This window comes from Perissodus microlepis, chromosome 2 (genome assembly GCF_051167445.1).
Source record: "Perissodus microlepis isolate ML-2025 ecotype Zambia chromosome 2, ASM5116744v1, whole genome shotgun sequence".
Taxonomy (NCBI): Eukaryota; Metazoa; Chordata; class Actinopteri; order Cichliformes; family Cichlidae; genus Perissodus; species Perissodus microlepis.
In genome coordinates, this window is record NC_140462.1 from 33,028,010 (window position 1) to 33,050,122 (window position 22,113).

The 22,113-nt window shown below is 42.0% G+C and overlaps 1 protein-coding gene across 2 annotated transcripts; it reads right to left on the bottom strand.

Moving 5' to 3' along the window:
• Positions 1 to 2,853: 2,853 nt before the first annotated feature.
• LOC146393007 (ETS-related transcription factor Elf-2-like) lies at positions 2,854 to 18,811 on the bottom strand. 2 transcript variants are annotated; one of them, XM_084908709.1, is made up of 9 exons: positions 18,530 to 18,811; positions 15,937 to 16,020; positions 14,011 to 14,266; positions 12,835 to 12,942; positions 11,148 to 11,261; positions 10,757 to 10,840; positions 4,944 to 5,136; positions 4,455 to 4,709; positions 2,854 to 4,115 (listed from the first exon to the last, which is right to left on the bottom strand). In XM_084908709.1, the coding sequence occupies exons 2-9, from the start codon at positions 16,009 to 16,011 to the stop codon at positions 3,608 to 3,610; spliced, it is 1,593 nt and encodes a 530-aa protein (XP_084764835.1). In that variant the 5' UTR covers positions 16,012 to 16,020; positions 18,530 to 18,811; the 3' UTR covers positions 2,854 to 3,607. The 2 variants fall into 2 exon arrangements, with proteins under 2 accessions (XP_084764835.1, XP_084764828.1); XM_084908702.1 differs by having other exon boundaries at positions 11,148 to 11,264.
• Positions 18,812 to 22,113: the final 3,302 nt, after the last annotated feature.

The following is a 22,113-nucleotide window of genomic DNA, read 5'->3' on the forward strand; positions in this document are numbered from 1 at the left end:
CAGCTTTGCGTGACCTTTTATCCTGGTCCCAGTGTTAGGGTCAGTGAAGCCAGAAAACAGAAAGACATCCTGGATATGCTGACCTCGCTCCGTGGTACACAGGACTCTGGGACAGCAGCTGGACTGCGCTCAGTCATTACATGACGGAAACACCAACGTCATCTCTTTTAATAGTTTATACTGTATACACAGGTCATGCTGATTAATAAAACAAAAAACACAGATCAGATGTTAATCGAATTTATTTGGTCTCACTTCTCCTTAAACATGTTTTTAATGTTAGTTTTACTTCAGAATTGGCGACTGAAACAAGTATGACTCATACGAACATCAGGGGAGAAAGACCTGATAGATATAACCTCAAATAAAGTCAGTGTTCAGCCTCAGAGGTGACAGTCAGCGAGGGTTATGACAGCAGTGTATCAGGAGCCGCGCTCGCCTGACTGCTTGTGAGGCGAGCAGGTCTGTCGCAGTGATACTGTGCTTGGCAGACATCTCCGAAATCATCAGAGCACTTTTGCAAACAGGCTCTCTCTTGACAAACTGACCAGATATCTGAAGATTAAACCACTACATGCTAAAAAAAATATGAAAAGTGTAGTTAGTGAGACACAAACAGGATATTTTACGTATAGGCGAGCTTTGTTAGCTTCCAAATTTCTGTTGTTGGTGCTGAGAAACACCCACTGAAACAATGGTCACCAGGCAAAGCAATGGATTTGACTCGATCAGCTTTAACCCCGCCCCCTGAATTTGATGGGCGAGTCTGACAAATAAAATATATTTTATTTATTTTGGCACTCCTGGCCCTCCGCCTGTGTTCATTAATTAATATATCATGACATAACTTACTAAACATGTCAATAATTAATTAATGAAAGAATTAATTAATTATTTAATGGCGCATTTAATTAATCAATTTTGGCACTCCTGGCCCTCCATATTTCACATGCCACTTGAGGAATATTTCAGCTAAAATTCATTAATGTTAATTGTTGAAAACAAAATAATGTAAAAACAGTCAAACAGAGGATTCAAAACTGCACTGATAATAAAAGATAAAACTTAGTTTAACAATATATTTTTCTCAACAGTCATCAGGTTATAATTAATTATATAATTATAATTAATAATTTCTTTCTTTTTCTTTTTTTAGTGCAATGCCTTCGACTGTCAGCTTAGTGAATGAAGCATAATAACCACTGACTTTGTGACTCTTCATCACCAAGTGTTTAGTACAAATTTATTGTTTTTTAAAAATCTATTAGTTTTCCTTTAGCTGCAGGAGTGTGGCACTGAAATAAGGTGCACTAAAGAAAGATCTACTTCTTTCAGCTCTTGGTGAGCTGAAGGATGGCTTCATCTACTGTCCACTGGATGCTTTCAAGTGGCCTGAAAGGAAGTGCCTGATTCTAGAGGAGATCCTAATCATCCTTTGTCTGCAGGAAGTGCACTACTACTGTCACACTTTAGTAGCTGGAGCCCCGTAGGCTGGTGTAGGACGCAGCATGGAGGTATGGACCATAGGGGGAGGGAATACATTGTGTATCCTCAAACAGCATCTTGAGTGAGATATTTGCCTGCTTTTTTGCCATGTTTGTGGACTTTGTTTGCCATAATAAAAAGTGAATTTGAGTTGACTGCCAAGACTAATAAACACTCTAATCTTTAATACCCTCCATTCCATCCATTTTCTGCTGCTTATCCAGAGCCAGGTCACAGGGGCAGCAGCCTAAGCAGAGAGGCCCAGACTTCCCTCCCTCTCCCCAGTCACCTCCTCTAGCTTATCTGGGGAACACCAAGGCGTTCTCAGGCCAGCCAAGAGATATAATGTCTCCAGCATGTCCTGGGTCTGCACCGGGGTCTCGCCTAGGAGGATCCTTGTCAGGTGCCCGAACCACCTTAACTGGCTCATTTCAATGTGGAGGAGCAGCAGCTCTACTTTTAGGCCCTCCTGAATGGCCAAGCTCCTCACCCCATCTCTAAAGGAGAGCCCAGCCAGTCTTTGGAGAAACAGGGTCGCCACCAAAGAGAGTACAAGATGGACAACCAAAGACTTTGAAACACTGCCAGACAAACTGTGTTTCAAAGTCTTTGGGCTCAACATGAGTTCGTTGAACCAACGTGTGTCAACAGTCCAGCTGCTGAGATGAGAGGCCTCGAGTTTCCAGATCAATGCCAAATGTGCAGAACTGATGTGAACCTACACAGACCTGAAACCTGTCATATGCTTTGAAGAGCAGGAGAGGAAATATGAATTACCCAACAAGATTCTTTTAGAACCAATTAGAAGCCTGGAATGACTTTACCCACACTTACTGTTGCAGTTCTCTTCATGAGGAAAGAACACCGTGTTGTGTAAAAGTCTTGAGTCATCCCCCATTTCTTTATATTTTCTATTTAAGGAGCCCAACTTTCATTTTAGGATTTCTGAAGGTCTTTGAAAGTTGTTCATTGACGACTTTTCTCCCGAACTAATTTCATTTGCTGGATAACCATGACTCGCTTTTAGAGCCAGCCTCAAGTGGTCATTGGAAAAACTGCATTCTTGGCACTTCAGTACTGGCTTCATTTTTCAGACCCAGGAGTTACTGACACTAACAACACCAACAGCAGTACACTTCTGTGTATAGAATATGAGAGCTGGTTGTAGATTTTTCACATATTGGGCTATTTCCTAGGTAAACTAATAGGAGTCATGTTATACTTTGTGCACGGACACTGAACTGAATCTGTAGGGTGAGCAGGAGCGTTTTTCTGTGGCCATTAGCAGCATCGACCTGGTGTCCATCAGAGCCTTTTAATAAACCACTAAGCTACTGTTCAGATGGTTAAATGAACCCACTCCAGACATTTTGAATTAACATTTGTTTTATACATATTTCAGTAAAATCTACTTCAATACACTGAGAGTACAAGAAAAAAAATCATAATATACTTCTGCGGAGCACACAATCAGTTCTTTTTTCTGGATGCAGATATCCTTGACCCCCACTCTAGGGACAGTAAAAAAGAGGATAACAGTGGGAAATAGTGACAGTCCTGTTGAGTAAGTTCAGGAGAGCTCTGCAGACGACCCACGAAAGCCTGAAACAAGCGCCAGTTTCAGTCATTGTGAATGTGTCTAAAGCAATGCCCCCACTTACTCTGCCATTTAAAGTTTTACAGTCTTAAAGTCTGTAACCCAAATGTGAAAGGGGCTACAGAGGAATTCAAACTACATGTGTACTGATACATACTTGTCGAGTATCAAAAATCCTTTTTAAGCTTCCGTTTACAATAAAGTCCTGCTAGCCTCTTATGTTAGCTTTGATTACAAAAACAACTTGTCATTTACAATCTAAGGCCGCCCACGTTTCTGAGCTGTGAACCATCGATGTGTATGTTTAACAGTCCCTTTCGTCTTCTGCGAGGCTTCAGCAGCCAGATAGTCAAAGTGTCTCCCTAGAGACCAGCGTCGGTCGGACGGTCTAAGCCAATAAGGGAGAAGCTCAGTTATGTGTCAGGAGGAGGTGGTGTGGGATGTTCCCTGCACTTCCTCAGTAGTGTCCACAGTCACTTTCTGTACATCCCTCTCCACACCAAACCCCCTCGGGGACCCTGGCTCTCAGGATGATAGTTTTTCCACTGACACTGCCGGCGAGCTGGAGGTGGGCAGAGCCTCTGCTGCCACGTCTGATTGTACTGCGTCACGCTTTGGGGGCTGAATGGAGCTTTTGGTGAGGGCTAACTGAGACTGGACAGAGATCTGTGGCAGCGCCTGAGCCACTGTGGCTGGTTTGGCCAGGATGAGCTGCGGTTTGATGGCGGCCTGCGCTAGCTGTGCAGTGACAGGTTTGGCCTGGATGAGTTGCGTGACCTGGCCTGATGGGTTGGCCTGCATGAGCGTTGCCAGCTGGTTGGCTGGGATTGTGATGATGGTGATCTTCTCTCCTGCTTTTGACCCAGCAGGAAGCATGGTGGGCAGTGCCTGGATCACAAGTTTAGGGGCAGTGCTAGCAGAGGTGCTCGCTACAGTCACTGGGACTCCTGTGGTAGTTGTGAGGATGGGTGGAGAGTTTAACGCCATTTGACCTAGCGAGTTGGTCATGACCACTGGCATAGCTCGGATGGGCCTGCAGGGATAGACGAGCAAAAAAGTAAACACTGGATACATAAATAGATAAAATCACCACACAGACACAAGGGGGGAGACAAAATGTCAGGATCCACACTAAATGTGCTCAATGCTGATCATATAAACTTGAAGCATGTGATCCTCAATGCACCACATCCAAACAGATCATTTCTTCTGTATAAGACCAGAGGTTCATGATCTAATCAAACAGCACAAGGTTTCCCCTAAAACAGTCTTTGACAGTTTTGTAGAGCAGTAGTGTAATGTATTTGTTTAAAACAGGACAATCACATTCTACAGGGCACAGGAAGACTAAATGAGCACATGTTTGTCTGACCTGGTGGTGGTGTTGCTGGGGATGACAGTGACGTAGGTCTGCTGAGGCTGGGAGGCGGTGAGAGACGTGGCGCCCAGGGTGGCCTGGCCCTGCTGGCGAGCCAGATTCTGACTGGACACCACGGTCTCGCTGTCCTCCACGTCCTCTGCCTCCTCGTGATCATCGATCACTCGAATGTTTTTGGGCATGTCTTTAAATTGGTAGGCCAGCCGCTGACCCTCAACTTTGGCAAGGATGCCACGCTGGTAGTAATACCTATACAGGAACAACACATGGACTATAAACTCTCCAGAACATCAGGATAGGCTGTCAAAACTCATGTCAGAGAGTAAAAACATAAATTACTTTCCCTCTGATTTCATAAAATAATTGTGAGTCATTATTTGGTCTTTCTGTTTGTTTGCGTCTGATATGTCTTGTCTTTAATCAGCGTGTCCTGGTAAATCAAGATTGCAGACTGTGATGTGCTCATGGAGCAAAACAGCTCACCTTAGGGCCCGGCCCATAGTCTCGTAGTTCATGTCAGGCTTGTTTTTGTGTTTACCCCACAGTTTAGAAACAGCCTTTGAATCAACAAGTTTGAAGATGCCCTTCTCTCTGTGCATCCACTTGATGTATCTGGGACACGTGTTCTTATCCTGCAGAAGCTCCAGCAGAAACTCCCAGAGGTAGGTGGTGTTACCTGTGGGGAACACATGAGACACGGACTTTCAACACTGAGGTCCTGAAAAATGCAGAAAAGCAGTCAAGTTCAAAGACTAGTGCAGATTATTATTGGTGACGCCTGTCTCAGTCCCGTGTTTTTATTTTATTTTTTATATTATTCAAAAGCAACCAAAGGAGATTCATTCAGCAGACCTCATTCAACATTTTTTGTTTCATTTGTTAAAAACAGCCAACATGACCTGGTGTAAAATCGATTTACCCGCCTTGATAAATGGCACTACTGCACCTGACTGTAAGCTTTTCCAACCTGATAGATCAGGCTGATAGACAGATTCAGTTGATCGGCTTCTCAGCAGCAGCCTCTGATATTCAACAATAAGAAAGACACTTGTACGGTAAAATGTTGATATCATTTTTGCTATCCACATTACCCTACAAGTGATGTATTTTGTACTTCTGTGGTATTTCACCACATTATTGTGCTGGTAGAGCTAGCTCGAGCCACCAAGGCTGGTTTGGGTAAAGCTGGTATGTTTCTCATTCTTTCTTTAAATACAACAGCTTAAAGATTTTGAATGAATGCTGATGAAATGTGTAGAGAACGTGGAGTGTGGTCATGCATGCACCTTTGACCTCTTCAAGGTAGAATAAGGTGAAAAGGTCTTAAAATTCTCCTTCCTTTGCAGCGCTTAGGGAAAGATCCTGGTACATGGGAATTCTACATTTTTTCACCCAAACGTCACATTTGACCTGCAACCTTACTTTTACATTTCAAATTGACCCAAAATGCATTTTTGTTTTTACTACAAACCTGGTAATGTACATTAAAATAATAAGCTGCCTCGGTGAAGGGTTTGTAGTTGCTACGGTGGATGGGATATATGTGCTTAGTCGTAGGGATAGTGCCTGTGTTTCACCAACTCAGCCATAAAGTGGCAGGCCACGTAAAATCAAAGAAGTGGTGTCAGCAGATGCTGAGGTGCCAACTTCCTGGATAGTCGATCGCTACAGAGCTCCAAACTTCATATGACCTTTAGACTGGCTCAAGAACAGTGAATAGCGAGCTTCATGGAATGGGTTACTATGGCCAAACAGCTGCATCCAAGCTTACATCACCAAGAACGATGAAAAGTGTTGGATGTAAAGTACGGACTACAGAACGCCGGTCCATGTATGCGTTCCCTGCTAGCATCTTGCACCCTGCTGCAATGACGGTCTCAGCTTACTGAATGCCGTTGATGTGTTTTGTTCTTTAAGAAAAATTAATCACAACATTTTTCACAAAAAAATTTGCATTACTGTTAAAATCCGGCCCAGAGTTACTAAAACTGTTGTTACTACATCTGCAGACTTTGTGACATCACATTGAATTGATAACAGAGTGTAACTTAACAATATAGAAGTAATTTCTACTTGACGAATGACCTGATAAGCCAGAACATTAATTTATGTCAGCTCAGTAAGAGAAACAGTTTTCAGGCAGCGCTGCGTTCATGAAAACTCAGACATCTGAGTTAACTGTGAGAGCATGTGCTCGCCTCCTTGAAACAAACTGAATGTTTCAACAGAAACAAAAAAAACTGAATATCAAATATGTAACCTTAAATTTATGGTCTTCACATAGTAGTGTAGACTGCTTTTTTGGTAGTCTTCTAATGTCCCATTTTTGTGAAGACACCATGAGGTTGCTTCAGTAGTTTTCTCACATTTCCAAAGACCCAGGCCAACCAGCTGATAACAGCTACACACCCACGGACATCTATCACGTTGACACCGGTCTAACACCGGTCTAACACCGGTCTAACACCGGTCTAACACAGGTCTAACACCGGTCTAACACCGGTCTAACACCGGTCTAACACCGGTCTAACACAGGTCTAACACAGGTCTAACACAGGTCTAACACCGGTCTAACACAGGTGTAACACAGGTGTAACACCGGTCTAACACAGGTGTAACACCGGTCTAACACCGGTGTAACACCGGTCTAACACAGGTGTAACACAGGTCTAACACAGGTGTAACACCGGTCTAACACCGGTGTAACACAGGTGTAACACCGGTCTAACACCGGTGTAACACCGGTCTAACACCGGTGTAACACAGGTCTAACACAGGTGTAACACCGGTCTAACACCGGTGTAACACCGGTCTAACACCGGTGTAACACCGGTCTAACACAGGTGTAACACCGGTCTAACACAGGTGTAACACTGGTCTAACACCGGTGTAACACAGGTCTAACACAGGTGTAACACCGGTCTAACACCGGTCTAACACAGGTGTAACACCGGTCTAACACCGGTCTAACACAGGTGTAACACAGGTGTAACACCGGTCTAACACCGGTCTAACACAGGTCTAACACCGGTCTAACACCGGTCTAACACCGGTCTAACACCGGTCTAACACCGGTCTAACACAGGTGTAACACCGGTCTAACACAGGTGTAACACCGGTCTAACACAGGTCTAACACCGGTCTAACACAGGTCTAACACCGGTCTAACACAGGTGTAACACTGGTCTAACACCGGTCTAACACAGGTGTAACACCGGTCTAACACAGATCTAACACCGGTCTAACACAGGTCTAACACCGGTCTAACACAGGTCTAACACAGGTCTAACACAGGTCTAACACCGGTCTAACACAGGTGTAACACCGGTCTAACACAGGTGTAACACCGGTCTAACACCGGTCTAACACCGGTCTAACACCGGTCTAACACAGGTGTAACACCGGTCTAACACCGGTCTAACACAGGTGTAACACCGGTCTAACACAGGTCTAACACCGGTCTAACACAGGTCTAACACCGGTCTAACACAGGTGTAACACCGGTCTAACACAGGTGTAACACCGGTCTAACACCGGTGTAACACAGGTCTAACACAGGTGTAACACCGGTCTAACACCGGTCTAACACAGGTGTAACACAGGTGTAACACCGGTCTAACACAGGTGTAACACCGGTCTAACACAGGTGTAACACCGGTCTAACACAGGTGTAACACCGGTCTAACACAGGTGTAACACCGGTCTAACACAGGTGTAACACCGGTCTAACACTGGTCTAACACAGGTGTAACACAGGTCTAACACAGGTGTAACACAGGTGTAACACCGGTCTAACACAGGTGTAACACCGGTCTAACACAGGTGTAACACAGGTGTAACACCGGTCTAACACAGGTGTAACACAGGTGTAACACCGGTCTAACACAGGTGTAACACAGGTGTAACACCGGTCTAACACAGGTGTAACACCGGTCTAACACCGGTCTAACACAGGTCTAACACCGGTCTAACACAGGTGTAACACTGGTCTAACACCGGTGTAACACAGGTGTAACACCGGTCTAACACAGGTGTAACACCGGTCTAACACAGGTGTAACACCGGTCTAACACAGGTGTAACACCGGTCTAACACAGGTGTAACACCGGTCTAACACCGGTCTAACACCGGTCTAACACAGGTGTAACACAGGTGTAACACCGGTCTAACACAGGTGTAACACCGGTCTAACACAGGTGTAACACCGGTCTAACACCGGTCTAACACAGGTCTAACACCGGTGTAACACCGGTCTAACACAGGTCTAACACCGGTCTAACACAGGTGTAACACCGGTCTAACACAGGTGTAACACCGGTCTAACACAGGTCTAACACCGGTCTAACACCGGTCTAACACAGGTGTAACACCGGTCTAACACAGGTGTAACACCGGTCTAACACAGGTCTAACACAGGTCTAACACCGGTCTAACACCGGTCTAACACAGGTGTAACACCGGTCTAACACAGGTCTAACACCGGTCTAACACAGGTCTAACACCGGTCTAACACAGGTCTAACACCGGTCTAACACTGGTCTAACAATAGAAATATTTTTGGTGATTTGCAGTGTAAAATGTCTGAATGGTCAAACTGAGTGTAAAGTTTTATTTATTTCATATTTTCAAAACTTAAGTTGTTATCCTTCAATGGGTGAAGCGGTTTTCATGAAAGTTATCAAAATAATATGTAATATAATTCAGTTTTACTTATATAGCCTCAAATCAACACAGTGGGCTGTGAAAATAATCCAAGGCTGTTGTTTTTTTTTTAAAGCGCCATCTCTTGGTCACACTCTGCAACTGAGTGAAAGGGGCGTGTTTATAGTGGAAACTACCAAAGGTTAAATGGGGGGACTCTAATCGGCTGATGTCAGCTGATGGCTGAAGTGGCAGTTTTCAGTGGTTGTATCTGTACTACAGATGTGTCACATAACATATTTTTTCCTATATTTACTTTTTGCTCTTGCACATCTGGCCAATGAGCAGACTGAACATTGTCACATGGTTTTTAGTCACATTTTGATTTGCTTGGAGTCGCATTTTTCTCCAAACCACAGGGAAAAACTTACAAACTCATCAACTGGTTTGGACCAGAGCACTTTACTGGAAAAAGCTGGCGGCGGTCCTTCATCAAACCACCCGATCAACAAACTCTGACATGAAGAAAAGTGAACCATGTAGGTGCATACACTTTGGCTTTACACAGCAAAAATCTACAGTAAAGCTAAAGGAGTTAAAATATGCAGATGGACTGTTAGCATAGCTTTATACCATGTTTAACTGGTGAGAGCTCCCGTTGGGTTTAGGTCAGCAACAGAAAAACAAACAAACAAACAAACAAACAAACAAAGGGAACTCCAACCTCTCCTAAAATATTCAATTTTTTTTCAATTCAATTATATTTACACAGCGCCAAATCACAACAACAGTCGCCTCAAGGTGCTTTGTATTGTACATCTGTATGTATTATTGTATCCTACAATAATACATACAGAGAAAAACCAACAATCATATGACCCCTTATGAGCAGCACTTTGGCGACAGTGGGAAGGAAAAACTCCCTTTTAACAGGAAGAAACCTCCGACAGAACCAGGCTCAGGGAGGGGCGGGGCCATCTGCTGTGATTGGTTGGGGTGAGAGAAATATCTGTTTTCTGCAGAGCCCTATTACACTCACTCTCTCCACTCAACCAACCTTTGTCTGCTGTGACGTGCCTGGAAATACCGTAATTATCCTAATATCACTAAAAAGACCAGAGTCGCTGCTTTTAGGAAGCCCTGAAATTCTGTCAATTGATCAAATGGTACCAGAGTTACAGGTTTTACAGATGTTCAAAAGTGCAAAGTGCCTGTCTGGCAACAGGTTAGGCTTTAGCCGGTTACATTTGGCAGCGTGCTGAAGTCTAATGGCAGCTAACCCATTAGCTATTACTACCTTGATGAACATTTACACCATCAGAATGTTATTAAATGTGCAACCACCACATGTATAAGGTTACAACAACACATACTCGTTCACTAGCACAATTAAACACAGACAGCTTACCCAGGAGATAAAATACTGTCACAACTATTTTTTATTTTGCCTTCCACTAACATTTAATCGGTTATCACAACATCACAAAATAATACTAAGACTAGCAAAATAATCGATAGCTGCAGCTCCCTTTAAGTAAGATAAATATGCAAAAATCATAAAGTGGGAAAATACTGTATCTGGGTTATATCCAGTCATTCTAGGCTAGCAGCTAACAGAGACAGGAGCTGTCTACAGGCAGAGAGCAGCTACAGACCTTTTCCCTCTCTTGGCCTCTTCTTGATGCCCAGATCGAAGGAGCCGTTGGAAGAAGGCTGGTGAGTCTTAGCCTTACGTCCACCTGTACAAACCCACACATAGATCGAGCTTATTCTCCTGCCACATTGTCTGTTAAGCTGATTGACTTTTCATACTTTATGTTACCTTACTCCACTCATAAGTTGGAACAAATCTTGGCATACGGCAGCTTTCAGAGGAAGTTGTCTTTACCCACCGTACTGAGCTACCTCGTTTGTACTAACACAGCTTCATGCTTTAAATAGAGAGCTGCCTACTGTTGCTTTAAAGTTGTACAGCTTTAGAATGAAAAACTGAACATCAGCAAACAAAATAAAAGGTGACAACAGGTGAGCTGTGCTGACACTGACCTCCTCTCTTCTTCTTGGCTACAGGTTCACAGCCAGGAGGGATGGGGAAGCTCTCTTCCTCCATGGGTCCACACTCTGTAGACACCTCCACCACCGTTTCCATCATCACATCATCTGCTGAGGTAACACAAAACAACACTATTCTCCTTCTGCTGCATCATGAAGTGAGACAGGCATGAAGACTTTCAAACTGTGTACAACAATAAATCTGGCCTCACATTCTCATAAGAAGAGGAACACTTACAAAGGCTGGATATCGACCAGTTGAATTTGAAGGGGGCAGGAGGGCCAAAACAAAAAACCCATACTCATATCAATCCATTCATCCATGCATCACTCCAGCCAACTCCTATAGCTCATCCGGGGGGACACTGACATGTTCCCCATCAAGCTACGAGATATAATCTCTCCAGGGGCATACCCAGGACTGGGTCCTAGTCAGATCCCCAAACCACACTGACTGGCTCCCTCCGTGGCCCGCGATGTAAGTTTGTAACTTCTCTATTTTTACAATAATTTATGTTTCTCATTTTATTGTAGTCAGCTGTATGACCAATTTTAAAATGCAGGCAGTAACTGGTTCAGTGTTGCACAGTAAACTCTTGTTTTTATACCACACTAGTTCACTTATTACTTTTTCTACATTCATTTAATGTTATGTTGTTATGCGAGAAAAGAACATTAATTTATTAGAATTTATTTATTTTAAATTATTTGTCATGTACATACAGTTATCATCTCTACAACCTTGTAACCTTTCAGCATTCAGCACAATATCAGCATCAACTTTTGACTAGTTGCTTAAATCCATCCTTTTCTCCATGTAACAGCACCCGTCACTTCCATCTACTGTCAGTCATGTTTCTGTCGTCTGTACTGTCTGTTAGTCAAACCTCCTTATATTAAGAGTAAATGTGGAACTGTCCATGGGATGGCTGCTGCTCAGTAGGTAAAGCAGCTCATCAGAAGGTTATTCCCTCTGCATGCCAAATATCCTTGAGCAAGACACTAACCCCAAGTTGCTCTTCGATGCATCCATCGTACTATGAATGTGTGTGTGGAAAAGTTAAACAGAAAGTACTTAGAACAAGTGCTTGTATGGGAAGTTGTGTAAAGCTCTTTGAGTGCTCAGAGTAGAAAAGCGCTATATAACAACCAGTCCATTTACCAAAGCATCGCTATATCACTATTATCATGATATGAAACTTTTATGTTGATTAAACATTTATCCCTGTATTGTTGCACACAATCCGATATGGCACCACCCTCATGGACACTGCAGGTAAGCTGCAATAGCTTCCTGCTAGCTTTATGTTTCATTTCTGTCAAATCCTTGAAGGCTAACGTGTGCCTTTTCTAAAGTTTGTCTGTGGGATCCACAGTGTTATATGCAGGAAAGCAATTTTATTTTTTAGCTTCTTGGTCTTAGTTTTAAAAAAAAAAAAAGCTAATGAGGATGCACAATAATTATGTACACTAATAAAAAAATGTTAATTACTTTAGGGTATACCCTCCCTCTGAAAATAGAAGTAAATCCAATAGAATTGTAAAACAAGTCTGGAAATGATAAACAGTAATAAAATAGGGTCAGAATGTTTGCTTAATAACTGCACAGAACCTATCAGATATAAGGCAAACATGTAGTGCTTTGTGTGACACAGATTCTGTCATTCATCAGCCTGTCTACCTGTGCTGCGTTCACTGTGCATTCCTCCGGGAGACTCCATGTGCAGAAGCGCTTCAGCGGCTTCAAACGTTTTGTCGAAACACACCATGTCGTGACCTGACATCTCCACTGCAGAGAGAAACAGACTGTCAGTACATACACCTCTGCTAGAAACAGGCTGGGAGCAGCCCTATCATTTTAAATAACTACAGAAATTTCATCTTGGACAAGAAAAAAAACACAAAAGGGGAAGTAAAACCCAAACAAACAACATAACCTCAACTAATATGAAGTGTTACTTCCTTGTTTTAGGGCTGTGCAAGCTGTCTGTTCCTTCTTTCCCCATTTCCTGCAATCTGACTAAAAGACTCGGGCATCATTCCTGCCAGCAGAGGGCAGTCTACAACAACAGAAGCTCAACTTTCTGGTAAGCAAATGGGTTTGTACTACCAGGTTTGTTTATACAGGATCAAATTACAACATCAATCATGGCACTTTATACTGAAAGGTATAAAGTAACCAGATAATCTAAAGTATTTGGGGGGAAAACACTCCAAAAATAAAACAAATAAAACAAGCACTTTGTGATGGTGGGAGGGAAAATGTCCCATTTAACAGGAAGAAACCTCCAGCAGAGCCAGATTCAATGTGGGGCAACCACCTGCCATGACTGGATGGGGAGGAAGACAGATGTACTGAGTAGAGAAGCGCTCAGTGCATCACAGTGTATCAAAGGAAGGATACCTGAGGGGAATTCAGGGTTACCTGAACCACATTAAAGCTCATAGATTTGTTTTTTTGCAGCCAACAAAAAGACAAAAAGTAAAACACAAACAAACCTGATTTCCTCCAGAGCAAGTTACCATAGTGATTTACTTTTGGAAGAAGTGAACCACTTTCGTGGTACAGAAAACCCAGTTTGCCACCTGGATAAGACTAAATCCTGCTTCATAGTACGAGCCTCTGATCTCTTACCAAGAAAGAAGGCCAGAAAACGTGCAGGTTTCAGTTAGCTGAGCTTCAGTTCTATTTAATATCAAATAAATAATAAATACATAAGTAAATAAATGAAGTCTAAAAAGAATTTAGAAATAATGGATTAAGCTTCTTTTAACCTCCTACTTCAATCATGTACAGATTTCACACACAAAAAAAACACGACATTTTTCTAGAGAAGCCATCACTCAGAGGACTCACCAGTCTCCGTCACCTCTGTGACCACCTCCTGCTCCTCAGCCACATCCTGCATCAGGTACGTCTCATCATCGTAGACCAACACCTGAGCAGAGTAGCACTCCTCCACCTGAGCGCTGGGCACCTCCTCTACAATTACTGCAGGACAGCCTTCCTCCTGCAGCACCACCCCCTCCTCCTCTTCCACCTCTTCCTCCATGATCACTGCATCCACTTCCTGCTGAACCACTTCTTCCTCCTCCTCCTCCTCAGCAGGCTGCTGCTCACAGTAGACACAGTTTGACAGATGAAAAAAGACTGTTTTTCCTGCTTTTAGAGACTTTATTGCTACTGAAGACTGAATGTATGACGCCTGAGACACAGACTGTATCATTTCACTTCTCTCTTCGTGACATGTACACAGACTGTGGCTCCACATTAAACTTCATCACTGCTGTTTTTGTTTAAACCTGGAGGGTTTTTATTCATACGCTGCTCCTAAATACGTTTGCATTGCAGGTCTGTTTTAGTTGCAAATGTGGCTCACGTTTCCATGGAGACAGCGGCGCGCTACAGAGCTGTGCGTTAAAGAAGCATCGAAGCAAAGAATTTGAGGGTTTTTTTAATATTCAAAACACTCGATGAATCGTTGCAGCCCTAATATAGAATATATTTTCTTAGCACCATAAAAAATGAATAGAACATAAACAGAATAAATCCACATAACCAAAACAATAAATCGTCTCCTGTTAGCAAAGCATATTTTTCAAACAGGGTTATGGAGTCCATCTTTAGCAGGCTGGCTGTTCTGATTTTCAGTTTTATTTCCTTTTCATGGAGTGTGTTAATGTTTCTACAGCTTTCAAACAAGCTTAATTTGGATTTCATGAAGGACATAACAGCCTCAAGAGACACGAAAACCTGAACCTTTCGAACAGCAGACTGAGCTCTCCTTTTGGCTAAATGTTACTTCTGATGCATATCCAGACTCGCTTTTTTCTCCTCGATATTTCTTTACTCTTCTTGAATGCAGCATAGTTCCCTCCCAGCTGTTAACACAATGTTATGCTACTTGGCTGTTAGCATTACCAACCATGCTGTTAAGTCATTTTGGAAATGTGGAGTTATTAGTTACAAATTGAAGACGCTCAAACACAGCTGAGGTTCTATTTTACTTGCAGATCACAGTGCTGAATTCACTGCACTGTTGTAGTGATTTGAACTATTTCTGGAAATCAAGTTAATCACTAAGCTCAAACAAATTATGCATGAAACGAAAAAGGTGTCATGTGTTGCTGAGTCACATGATCTGAGTTTTTCTAACAGACCGTGGGATAGAAAAACAAAAACCGGTTCATAAGGGAAACAATATATTAACAACCCCAAATAGGAACAAAAGTTCTGGCTAGCTCAGTCCCATTCCAGTTAACTCAGTTTAGTCACTCTGTTTTGGTAATCCTCTATCCATCCTAGTTTAGTTAATTGAATGTAAAATACTCCACTTTGGGTTTTCCGAATTAATCCACAAAGGGAAAACTAAATAAGGACGTCAGAGGTTCGGCAAACAGAATCACAATGCAAAGCCAAGCCAGCAGCCAACTAGATCATCTGGCCAGAAGGATGTACAGCACCGGAGCAAGGTTGGCTGTTCTGATAGCGTGGCACCCCATCTGAACCATCTGACACAGGAGGACCAAAGATCGCCGGAGGTAAGCTGAATACAGTTGTAGAGGCCAACTTCATACTTTGAATTTGCCGGCCGACACACACTGACTGATAAAGCTCATAAGAAAGGAGATAATGGCCTGAACACTCCTACTGCATCAAATCAGAGTGCTCTAACTCGTCGACTGTCAGCAGAGTGCGGAAGTCAAACACAAACATAATTACATTATAAAACACACATTCAAAAATAACAAATATGGCCACAATGTTGATACAAGCATTTACCTGCTGGGGGTCCTCCACCACAGTCACATACTCCACTATGTTCCCACCACCATCTGACACCACCACAGAGGTCATCACTCATTCCTGCAAAAACAAAAACATATTTTGGTTGCTTAGAAAATCACCATATAAGAACCAGTCCATTCACAAAGACTGAGAAAGGACACACCAACATAACAGAGTGGAAGAAGCTATGTGTACTATTGTTATATGTTGATTTTTGAAGTCTAGCGTGTGTTAGCTAGAGGCAGGAAACACCAGACAGACAACAATAACAAATTATTGCAATACTTCATGATACAATTGAGATTTTTTTTTTATTTTGTAACATTGCAATTACATATTGCAACTTATCAACTTTTTGAAATGCAAAGTTAAACTTTATCAGTATCTATTTTACTGAATAAGATAAGGCTGTTTGTTTTTTTGCTGCAAAATGACATTGTTAAGCATAATGACCACTGTCACTCTAACCTGCCATAAAGGATGGAGTTCTTCTGCAATTATAGGATTTTAGTTTGGCCACTACACACAATCTTTTCCTGGTAGTACAGCAATAACAGGGGGAATCAGTGAAAATCATGGGTTGGTGCCCACATACACAGAAACTCACATTTAACTATTACATTTGTTGTAGGCAACCTTCTTGTTTTATAGGATTATACCCAGAATACTAACAGCTGGCAGCCAGATGAGCCGTGTCCCCACGACTTGTCCTTATTATTAAAGACTCATTGAGACTGATGACAACATGTTGGCAATCTGTCTGTATTTATAACTCACACAGACGTTATTTGCAAGCTTTCAACAATCTCTGAGTGACTGCAGTCAGTCCAAGTCAAACTGTGACTGTTTAAAAAAAGGTTGCCTCCTATCAGATGAGATGAGCCCTCTCGTTCAGAGTATTCCCAGAGTTCACTTAATAATATATCATATTTGGTGTCAATACAATATCAGCATAAGATACTGTACTGATGTTTTTCCCCCATCCTTAGTGTTTGCATCTGTACAGGGTTGGGATCATATGAAGCCCACACTGGCCACAGCTCTCCTTTTAACAGAGTTAATGTTGTGGTTATAAAGGATGAAATCTCTTTCATTAAACTGAATTTTAGTGATTTTCAGGGCTGCAACAGTTCAGAGTATCTGGGATTATTCGATCATAAAAATGATTTCTGGACAAATTCTTTGCTTCGATGCTTCGTTTAAGGCACAGCTCTGTAGCGCTTCAATGTCAACATGAACGCGAGCGTTTCACCCACATCTGCGACTAAAAGCAGACCTGCAGTACAAAAGCATTTACGAGCAGCGTGTGAATAAAAACGTTTCACAACAGAAACACTGATAACAGAACAGCAGCAGTGATGATGACGCTGGCATAGTTTAACGTGGAGTCTGTTTACACACCGCGGAGAGCAAAGAGGCGGAGCCGTTACCGACACGCTGAGCTCGGGTAGAGTGACAGAAAACAGCAGCGCTGTTCCTGTGATCACCATTAAAACTTTTACTGGGAAAAGCGAGCGGGAGTCCTTCATCAAAGCTTCCGATCAACAAACTCCGACATGAAGAAAAGAAAAGCGAACTTTGTAGCTGCTCCAGCCACCGCGGTTTGTTTTACACAGCGAGAAATCTGCAGTAAGGCTCCAGAAGTAAGAGCTATAATAACATATGCAGATGAGCTGTTGACTTAGTCTCAGACCGTGCATGAATTATACAGCTTATAACTGACTTATTAATTGTGGATGGATTCATCTGCCTGATATTTATTTACCATTCAAACTGATAAATTAGTAATGTTTATGGTTGTGAGTAGCAGACAGTAGCAACCTAACCTAACTTAGCCTGAGCACTACAGCTCTATAAAGTCAAAACCTTTAAGTTGCTCAGTTTGTATGATAAGCTTAAATGTTTAGCAGAAGTTTGAGTTTCAACTTTATTTTACTTTTAAACGCAACTTTTGACATTTGGAGTTTTTTTCTGCCTGTGCACTGTTTACACAGCCAAGATCCCGAACACACACAGCTCCGAGGACAGGATAAAGGAGTCGGTGCTGTGGGCTAACTTCCAATATGAGCACTTCAAAACAGTAGCAGTCCAGAGTAGTAGCTGTGTCCGTCAGGTCTGACACGACCGGCTGGTGTGAGGAGATCAGACAATGACCGTTCACAGCACGCAGGCTGATGTTTACTTCCTGAGTAGGTTGGCGCCGCTATTTGTCACCGAGTCTTAAAGCTTCAACCTCTACAGCTAACCTGTTAGCTAATGCTTCTGCTGTTTTCAATAAACACTCATCCATCTTACTTAATGTTGCTCGTAAATTTGTCCACGCGGCATTATTTGTGTGTAAAAACGTTTTCTTATTGCGTTATCACGACTGTTTAGCAGAAGCTAGCATTAAGGGGAGTTGTTGAGCAGTCAGCGCTATATAAGAACCAGTCCATTTAGCAGATAGCTAGCCAACATGAACATCGTTTTTATTATACATTTTAAACCCGCGCTAGGTAAATTCTATAACAAATATGACATGTGCAGTGTGCATTGGTCGGTAGCAGAATCTGTTGACATGTTAATGCCTCGAGTTTTCTCTCCTTACCTTGTTTTGCTTTTGCTGATGAAAAGTCAGTTCCACGGCTAGCGCTAGCTGGGCCCAATGTTTGCTAAGTTAACCAAGGCCAAAACGCTTACTTCGCTTGCATAAAAAGATGTTTGCAGCGGGTCTTCGTTACTCGGAAATCGCTTCGCAGACGCCTATAAATGTTTTTCTTGAACACAAACCCCAAAGTTGTGTTTCCTTCGTGCTATCCTGTAGCTTTCCGGCGCGCCGCCTCTTCGCCACAACCGAGCCAGGTCAGGGCACGGTACGCCGTGACGTCAAGACGACGTTCTTCCTTGAAAAAAAAAAAAACGCAAACAAACAAAAAACATTAAAAAGCAGCGTGTGAGATTTTTTTTTTTAAATCGTTATGGAGGACCAGTATTGCCAATACCTTAAACTTATAAAGGGAGCTTATACAGGGCAGAGCAGTGTGTCATAATTTAAGTTTTTTTTAAAAAAAAGCATTAATTAGCAATATATTTATTTTATTCTGAATATATTTTAATACCAACTAAATAAATGTGTTTATTACTTACCAAAATAATTAGTCAACACAATAAAACACACCAAAACCAAGTTTTTTTGGAATCTGGAACGTAAATGTGTCTGTCTTTAAAGCACTTTTGGTCGATTTCCGTTTTACATAAATAAAAGACACTTGAAAGTCAACAGAAAGGGTTATTATATTCAGACATTTTTCATAGTTCATGTTTGTGGTATGGAGGGAAATATTTACTTATGCTTCCTGATCTTGCTCTATGTCATTTGTGGATAATTTGTGATGATTTGTATAGCAATAACAATTTGCTTTTAAGAGTGTCTTATAGAGTAGTCTGTCAGTGCAGCCGTATTTAAAATTAAGTGGTGTGCAAAAGAAGAATGAGAGAAGAGAGTAGAACGAGTATACAACCAGGTAGTGATGGTGTGATAAGGCCCCGGGAGCTTTGCTTCACCAAAGGCAGCGCACACGAAGCGCCGTTTAACAGCTCAAGTGCTGACACCTGCTGGTCATTTGATGTTCAGCAGCCCTGCTGTTATATTATAAATGGATACGTACCAGTGGATCTGTAAACTAGGGATGGATATCGTCACTGACTTTTACAACTGATTCAATTCTGATTCTGAGTAGGATGAAGTTTACACTTTTTCTGTTCCTACCTCTTTATTTCAAATTCCATCATTTACAAGTCAGAATTCAGTGTTGAAGGTGGCTGCGCGTGAAAGGAGTGGGACGTTCAGCGACTGCTCGGATTTTGTCTGTCTTCACCTGTCCCCCTGCCAGAATATAGCCCAGAAAAGTGACGGATGGTGAATGGAACCCTCACTTCTCTGTTTTTACATACAGATGATTTTCCAGTAGCCACTCAAGCACAGTGTGAACATGGATTTGAGGCTCTTGGAGATCAAACACAAAAAGGTTTAGGAAGTCTCTGAGAATGTCATTCACTAGTGCCTGAAAAACTGCTGGTGCATTTATGAATGGGATGACTAGGTATTCAAGGTGACCCAATGGTATATTAAAGGCTGTTTTCCATTCACCGTCCCCCTCTGATGCGGAATGGTAGGGGTTACGCAGGTCCAGTTTTGTGAAGATGGTGGCGCTGTGGATGGGTTCAGAGTTTTTTCCAACCTGAGATGAGATCCAGCGTGGATAGCTGTTGGACCAGTGAAGAAGAGATGACCGCGCCGGTCTTAAATGCAGCCATGCTGATTGTCACTTAATGAGCAATAGGTCAGTAAGAGTGTCCAAGGTCCTGCCCAGGGGTGGAACTGGGAAAACACAGGAGGAGATGGAAACACAATGGCCGCTCACACAGAACTTAAAAACAAATACTACTGTGCTTAAGGAACACTCCTTAATAGATTTATTGTGACGCCCCGCAGTGGTTGAGGGGATGTGGCTTTTTGTGAATAGGACACTGCCTTTTTTCAGTTTTTTCCTGTGATATTTCCGTCTTGTGAGCAGAGACTAAACCCTTATGGGGCTTTCTCGCTGTAATATCTGTCCTAAAGTGATCTGTTGGAGATGCTAAGAGCCTGAAACCTGGGTCATTGTGAGCCTTTGCCTCTTTGCAAACAAAGAGGATGGAAAATGGAGGGAAAATGACACCATGGTGAACGTTATACTTAAAACTCTTTTAAGTCCTGCATCTGCGTGCAGTCGGGGAATGAGATGAGTGGAAAACTGTCTTCAACATCCGTCTCAGCCATTGAATACTTGGTCACGCCGTTGGACTCACTAATGGCCCTGCTGTGTTTGAAGCCTTAGTGAGTAACGTCCTGAGAGGTTTCATGAACCACTTTGTTTTCGTTTATCTCAATGACTTTCATTTTTTCCATGTCAGAACGTGAGAATCACCTCGTCAGTTCTTCCAGCACCTGTTGGAGAATCGCCTCTACATTACAAGTGAGATATAAGAGTTTCATATTCAGTCTTTTCTTTCCTGTTTTATTGTGAAGAAATGCCAGTTGTCAGACATATTTTTGTAAGAATGTTAGTCCTGTGGCAAAAGGTTGATTTGTGTCTCTTCAATGAGCAATAAGCTCAACTAATAATTTCGGAATTTAGAGGAGAAATATTTGTCTTTGTTTCATGGCAAACAACAGATCCTGTGTCACAGGCTATCAAATATGATCCAGTCTTAAATGGTATTTTGGAAAAGACAGTCTTTGTAAAAGGCTGCAAATAATCTTTCACTTTGTTTTTTTAAATATTGACTTGTGCATATGCACATGTATATTTTGCCCACATAATTAGCAGTATGTGTAAACTTTTCTCAGTTAATAAATTGTCCTTGATTTATGCAGAAAACTTCTGCTGTGTAAACTGAAATAATTGTTTCTGTTCGAACCTACATTTATTCATGTTGTGATTGTTATTGATGGTTTCAAGTGTTTTGTGGCCAAGAACAGTCAGAAGATTAGTCAGCATACAAACCTTTTTAAGGAAACAGTTACATTTTGGGGGTATTTACTATACAATTAAAACTAGCATTGCACAGAGTGCATGTAGTGAAGTAAAACTTACTTGCCTCTCCCAATTCGAGTGAATAATTGTATCGTCGTCTGGTATAATGTAACACAAATATTTGTAGTCAGCCAAAATTAAATTTTTCAATTCAATTTTATTTACACAGCACCAAATCACAACATCAGTCACCTCAAGGTGCTTTATATTGTACAGTAGACCCTACAATAATACATACAGAGAAAAACCCAACAATCATATGACCCCCTATGAGCAAGCACTTTGGCGACAGTGGGAAGGAAAAACTCCCTTTGGACAGGAAGAGATCACAAACAAAACATTTACAGACCACATTTTAATATCACTGTAATATTTAATTGAGACACATATTTCACAAATCACCAGAAAAACTCAAGTGTTCATCAAGTTCATCAAGTGTTCCAGGTTAACTCTTTTTTTTTTTTTTTTACGTCAACTGGTTAGATTTGCTTAAATATTTAACTCTCTGCTTTCCAGATGTTGCAGATGCAGATTTATCAATTTGAGTATGTTGTGTTTTGTTTTGACCAGATTAAAGATCTCGCGGTAAAGGTTGCTATCTTCAGTTCATGCA

What these genes read in the sequence shown, in the direction of transcription:
- LOC146393007 (XM_084908702.1), bottom strand. Translation starts at nt 16,011, where the DNA reads ATGACCTCTGTGGTGGTGTCAGATGGTGGTGGGAACATAGTGGAGTAT. An exon ending in GCACAGTGAACGCAGCACAG is followed by an intron (nt 11,265 to 12,834) that starts GTAGACAGGCTG and finishes GTGTTACCTCAG; the next exon opens with CAGATGATGTGATGATGGAA. An exon ending in ACTATGGGCCGGGCCCTAAG is followed by an intron (nt 4,710 to 4,943) that starts GTGAGCTGTTTT and finishes GTTCCTGTATAG; the next exon opens with GTATTACTACCAGCGTGGCA.